This window comes from Vigna radiata, chromosome 6, assembly GCF_000741045.1.
Source record: "Vigna radiata var. radiata cultivar VC1973A chromosome 6, Vradiata_ver6, whole genome shotgun sequence".
NCBI classification, from domain to species: Eukaryota; Viridiplantae; Streptophyta; class Magnoliopsida; order Fabales; family Fabaceae; genus Vigna; species Vigna radiata.
In genome coordinates, this window is record NC_028356.1 from 27702493 (window position 1) to 27708238 (window position 5746).

General features: G+C 31.8%; 1 protein-coding gene across 2 annotated transcripts; it reads right to left on the reverse strand.

Annotated features, from left to right (window-relative positions):
- Positions 1–2471: 2471 nt before the first annotated feature.
- Positions 2472–5113, reverse strand: LOC106763961 (glutathione S-transferase TCHQD). Of its 2 annotated transcripts, none has more exons than XM_022782338.1 (3): positions 4965–5113; positions 3843–4225; positions 2472–3469 (listed from the first exon to the last, which is right to left on the reverse strand). In XM_022782338.1, the coding sequence occupies exons 2-3, from the start codon at positions 4049–4051 to the stop codon at positions 2875–2877; spliced, it is 804 nt and encodes a 267-aa protein (XP_022638059.1). In that variant the 5' UTR covers positions 4052–4225; positions 4965–5113; the 3' UTR covers positions 2472–2874. The 2 variants fall into 2 exon arrangements, with proteins under 2 accessions (XP_022638059.1, XP_014503633.1); XM_014648147.2 differs by having other exon boundaries at positions 3843–4155; positions 4965–5112.
- Between the last annotated feature and the right edge of the window lie 633 nt (positions 5114–5746).

A 5746-nucleotide genomic window follows, 5' to 3' on the forward strand; every position in this document is an offset into this window, starting at 1 on the left:
ATTAGTAAAGAATGTCTTGGTCCACTTCCATCATTTTGTTTTAGAGCAAGCCATTTTTCCATCATAACCGTTTAAGTACGATGATTTACTACAAATTGAAAAAACAAAGTTGCCAAATCTTCCCATATCTTCATTTCAAGCAAATCCAAATGAGCATTTACCTCATCCTTCCTTCATACTTTCCTAAACATTAAGAAGTTTATCAATCAAGTTATCTCATACATTCTTCTCTACATGCATTACATTTATGCATTGTCCTAACCTCTCACTTCAACTCGTATGAAAGATAAAAAAAGATTGATTATCTTTTATATGTTTGTCACAAATGATTTCTTTGTCATCTTCCCAAAGACATGATGTATTTTCTTGACATTTTCATAAATTTGAATGTTAGTCAATGGAATTTGTGCATTGTCATTTTCTTGATATAAATTTAATACTGTTTTTAACCTCCGGTAAGGATGATTAGATTTTAGAAATTGTTGATGCCGAAGATTTGTTGTCTTCCTTCCATATTTCAATTGTTGAGATGTAGTATTTTCTTCATGTTGAAGTAAATGAGTCAAATGAATTGTGTCATTTGGATAAGTGTTTTCTTTTCTTTAATCTCTTATTGATAATTTAAATTGATTTATCTGATAATTTGAAATTGATAATTAATTAGATAAGTCACAATGTTGAAGAATTATCTCTTGATAATTACAATATGAAAGAAGAATAATTTTGAAATAACAATCAACTCATATGAACATTTGGAAACAATTTATCTAACTGAAGACTAACTTATTGGTTAATTCCAATTGGAAATTATTATTACTCTAGTGATACAATTGTATAATCATATTGCACAATGTTTCTTAAACAAGACAAATGTTAATGTTGAAGAAAGAACAAAACAAATCAAGTTTGTGCTCAATCAAGAAAGGAAACAAAGTTTTACAAAAAGCATAATTGATTGAGAATTGAAGTCTTGAATGATTACATTGAAGAAACAAACTAAATAATCAAATTGAAGAATTGCTCAAGTCATTTGTTATCAAGAGAACATGAAGATTTTGACGAAGCAATGCAATTCAAATTCTCAACAACTAGCAACATAACACCTACATAAAGGACCCAAAGTTGTACAAGAATTATCTATGGAAAAAGTATTGAAATAACACGTAGAATACCAAAGTGTTGAAGTTGTGAAATTGTCATATATCTTGTGAATTGTGAGATTCGAGTTAAGACCACGTACATTGTAATATCCTTCATAAAGTGAAATTGTAACTCATGGGCTTAATTGAAGTTTCTTACTCTGATATGTCTCTTATTATTTTCATTTTAGAGTTTTTGATCTCTTGAGGGGAGGAGTGGTCAAGGCCGGATCTGATCAAATATAAATGCAATTAAGTGCAGTACTAGGAAGTGACTCCTAGGTCATATCTCAAGAACCAATTTTCTCTCTGTCCAAGGATCCAATGCGTAATGGGAGGGTTTGAGCAAATTATACTAATTAAAATGGACTGAGCAAAGATGTAGGTTAAACAATGATTAAGGACGGGTTGGTGACTAGTTAGATTGCAATGCTTCCAATCTTGGATTAATAGTAAATCATCCATTCCTCTCACCCCTAATCCAACAAGAATCAATCAACTAAGCGAAGACTAAAACGATTTTCATGATTGCAAATTAAGCAAGCGTACACACATATTTAATCACTTCTGCGCACTATAGATTAAGCAACTATAGCTTTAATCAACTAAGCAAAGATTAAATGTATACAAATTAGACCACTAAGCGTAAACACACAACAGATTAAATATGATACAGAGGAAAGAAGAGCATAATCACAATGATGGTGTAATAATCTCAATGAAACATTACAATTTTACTAGTTACCAACCCAACAAATTTAGCCTTCCATTAAAATGAATTGCAACCAGTAAAAACAAATTAGAAACATAATACAAGTAAGAGCAGGGGAAAAACAAAAATGGAATGAACTAAAAAACAAAATGACTAAGCAAGAGGAAAAACGAAAATGGAATGTTGACTTAATTACATTGTATTTATATTTATACTATTTTTCTTAAAATATGATCCTAGCATAAGAAAAACATTAATAATTTAGCTTAATATAAATATGTTTTGGATGTAGCACAAAAGAAGACAAGTCTGTCTAAAATCACGAATATCAATAAAATAAAAAAGAAAAATCTTCCTCCTTACACCTAATTATACTTATTATACTTATCGTATGTGTTTTAAAGGGAAGTCGAGTGAAAGATTGAATTGACAAATTTAAAAGAAAGAAAAAAAATGACATGTAATTATTTATTTATTTAATATAGTGTAACCAATCAATAACTTATTGATTGACAGAGTAATCAAAGACTATTTAAACAGAAACAGGTAGTCTGAGAGTAGATGATGTAGTGTCTCTGGTCCATTGTTCAAACTGCAACTTCTAGTTCAACAACATGCTGTTCACAAAAGAAGAAAATGTATATATACCATTACACTATATGTTTCTTTGATTACATTTACAAGTATCAGAATTAATGTACATATAACCAGCAGCAACCCCGTGATTCCAGTGTCACTATGAACAAATTTTCCTTTTCATAGTTCTTTCAATGGAAGAATATTGCAGTGCATAAATTGTTTCAATACTGAGCCAAAAGATGTTTTCATGCTGGCCTCTTTGACATGCAGCTCTTCCACCAGCATCAAGAAAGAAGTGTTGAAAGCAAAAGGTAGAATAAATAAAGAACAATGTCTGACATAAGTTCTCTTAACCTACCTTACACAGAATGATTGTCTACTATGTTCATTTGTTCATTTATTCTACCCACTTTTGGAAATCCTGACAGATATACAAGTATTGCACTAGTACCTTTTCAGCAAACTTCGAATACGAACTAAGAACCATGTTTTCAAGAGTGTTTTGTGCTTTCTCCAACCATTAAAGTACTTACCAATCACCCTTTTATAACTAGGCCTTTCCTGAACCAAAAGCCAGTACTCAGCAATGTTTGGCCTTCCAGTTATGTACTCCTTCTCTAAATCCAAGAGTTTTAAACGAGCTAATACTGGAATGAGCATCACATCAGCCATGGTAAAATCTTGACCTGCCAAAAAAGGTGTTTCACATAGTTGCCTCTCCACCTCATCAAGCAATCTAACCAAATGCTCTTTGCCCCTTCTCAAAACATCTGCTTCTTTCAATTTCTCTTCAGTTTCATAGGCTTCTCTCAATTTCCTATGGTAATCTCCTGCTAATTCAGGTGACTCGGACATGCGAGCAATCACCACTTGCCTTATGAACTTGGAAACATAAACACGATATTTCTCTGGTATATGTGCAAGTGTGAAAAACTTGGGGTCCCAGTCTTGTATTCTCTGCATCCATTCAATCACTTCCCTGTTACTGGTACTGATACTCTCAGCCCCTGAGGAAACCACAGCAATTCTTTCTATGTACCTGAACATTCAACCCAAGTGTATAGTTTCTGTTTATAGCATAAAGGTTTGAAAGAAAAATCAAAATTGAACACACTCTTCATTCTTAATGTGCAAATAATTACGCTTTATCAAGAAACAATACAAAGCAGTTCATATCTGAAGTGCATGCAGACACTATTTGCCACTTCGAGGGAACTGGTTTTGGAGTAAAGATGTATATGAAGAGACCACTTGTTCAGCAATCAATATTTCAACTAGTTTTGCTTTGGTAATTTCAATTTCAAGTGCCACCACATAAGTATACTTTTCACAAAAATGGTTCTTTTTATGCACATTTATTGAAGTAAAAATAAATAGAATGATACAGTAAGGGTGAGAAGAATAGGACATACTGGATTATATCAATAGTGTTGTAAATGATATGAGAACCATTTTGGAAAACAGGGACCCTTCCACGGCGATTCATCTTGAAGAAAGAAGAATCCAAGTTCTTGCCAGTAATGGGATTGACATGGTGAGATGTATAATCCACACCCTCCTCCTCCAATGAAATTCTCACCCTCTGGCTGTCCAAATCCAACGGATGATGATATAGCTGCATCTTCTTCTCAAGCAATATTTCTTGCAGGTAGTGTGCTAACAGTTAAAGCATTTTTTGTAGTAACACCAAAAACCATACAGGAACCACTGAGATGGCATTCAGGACTACAAAAAAATGATAACAAAATTGTCTTGAGAACAATTAATAACTTTGCTCACCCAAATTAGTGCCAACCTGTTATAGAAGGCTCATGTCATGAATCATAATTAATGCATAGCATAGAAAATTAAAGCCACACATCATACAATCTCGATTGGATACAACCAGAACCAGATTGGGTGCTTACTACGACTAATACAACTTCTTGAACAATACGTTGCTGGTTTAAGTGAAACTAAACTTGGATCCTTTAAGCAATGTTTTGGGTAACCTTTAAGCAAAGTTTTGAGTCTGAATCTTACGGACGGATAAAATATGATTGAAAAGAGATATCTCACTTAATATGGATAGACATTTTTCAGGCGATAAGCACTCCATTAAAATGTCACACTAAACCAAAAATTTTGACAACTATGTAATTTGGCAATTACTAGCAAAGCAAGCACAAAAGCACAAATATTCAAGACACGAGCACCCATTTTGGTAATGGGGGTTTGAGGATCGAAGGAGGTATTTTGGAAGATCAAGATTCCAAAGCTCAAATTCCCAAAGAAAACAATCAACTTAGCTGTATATAACCAATATTGATCAAAACTCCAAACCATCTTCAAGAAGACAAAAGAAACAAAAATATTGCAAACAATAGATAAATAACTCGGAATTATGCAAACTCAAACGCAACCCATTTCACAAAAAAAGAAAAAAAAAAAGGAAAGTGCTGGGACAAAATAAGCATAAGCAGACATCAATTTGACAAGGTAAATGGTGTTTCATCGTGTGATAGCAGAAATTAAAGTTGAGGAGAATGACATACCCAGAAGCAGAGAAGAGAAGAACAGGGAAAGGAACAAGTTAGCGTTGAGTTGGGTTTTTGGAGAATTTTGCAGGAGACAAGAATAAAAAGCTGAAAAGGCTTGAACTAAACTACAAAGTGAAGAGTAAAAAAAATGCAAAGTGCGAAACTTCCATAACTTTTGCTGCTTTTAGATCATCTATATTATATTATTAACATTGGGTAATTGAAAACCATCGTCTATGCCTTCTGTTGTTAGGTTTTCGACACGTGGGTCAAATTTCTTGCTCTGGTGAGTAATTATGCTAATATGAAAGTTATTTTTCAATGAGAATATAAAGAATAAAATCATATTAATCAAAAAAAAGAAAAATCAATCAACGCATCTCGTATACTTGTATATAATTACTCAATATTGAAAGTTATGAAAATTAAAATGATTCGTTCTGAAAATGTCACACCTAATTTTTAAAAGTATATACAATAAGATAATAACTTAGAATTAAGTATAATTTGTAATAAAATGGTACATTTTTAAATTAATAATTATTCTGTCCTCAACTCTTTCACATAAGATCGTTAAGATCCACTATATATTGTATTTAAGATTTTTTTTTTCTCACAAATATGATTATATTTCGAGTTTAAATCACTGGAATAATACTAATAGAATCAATTATTGTATTTAAAATGTTATTTGCTTTTTAAATTTGGAATATTTTTTACACTTTTAAAAAAGAAAAATGTATTCAATTGGTTTCGATCCTTAATATATATATATATATATATATATATATATATAT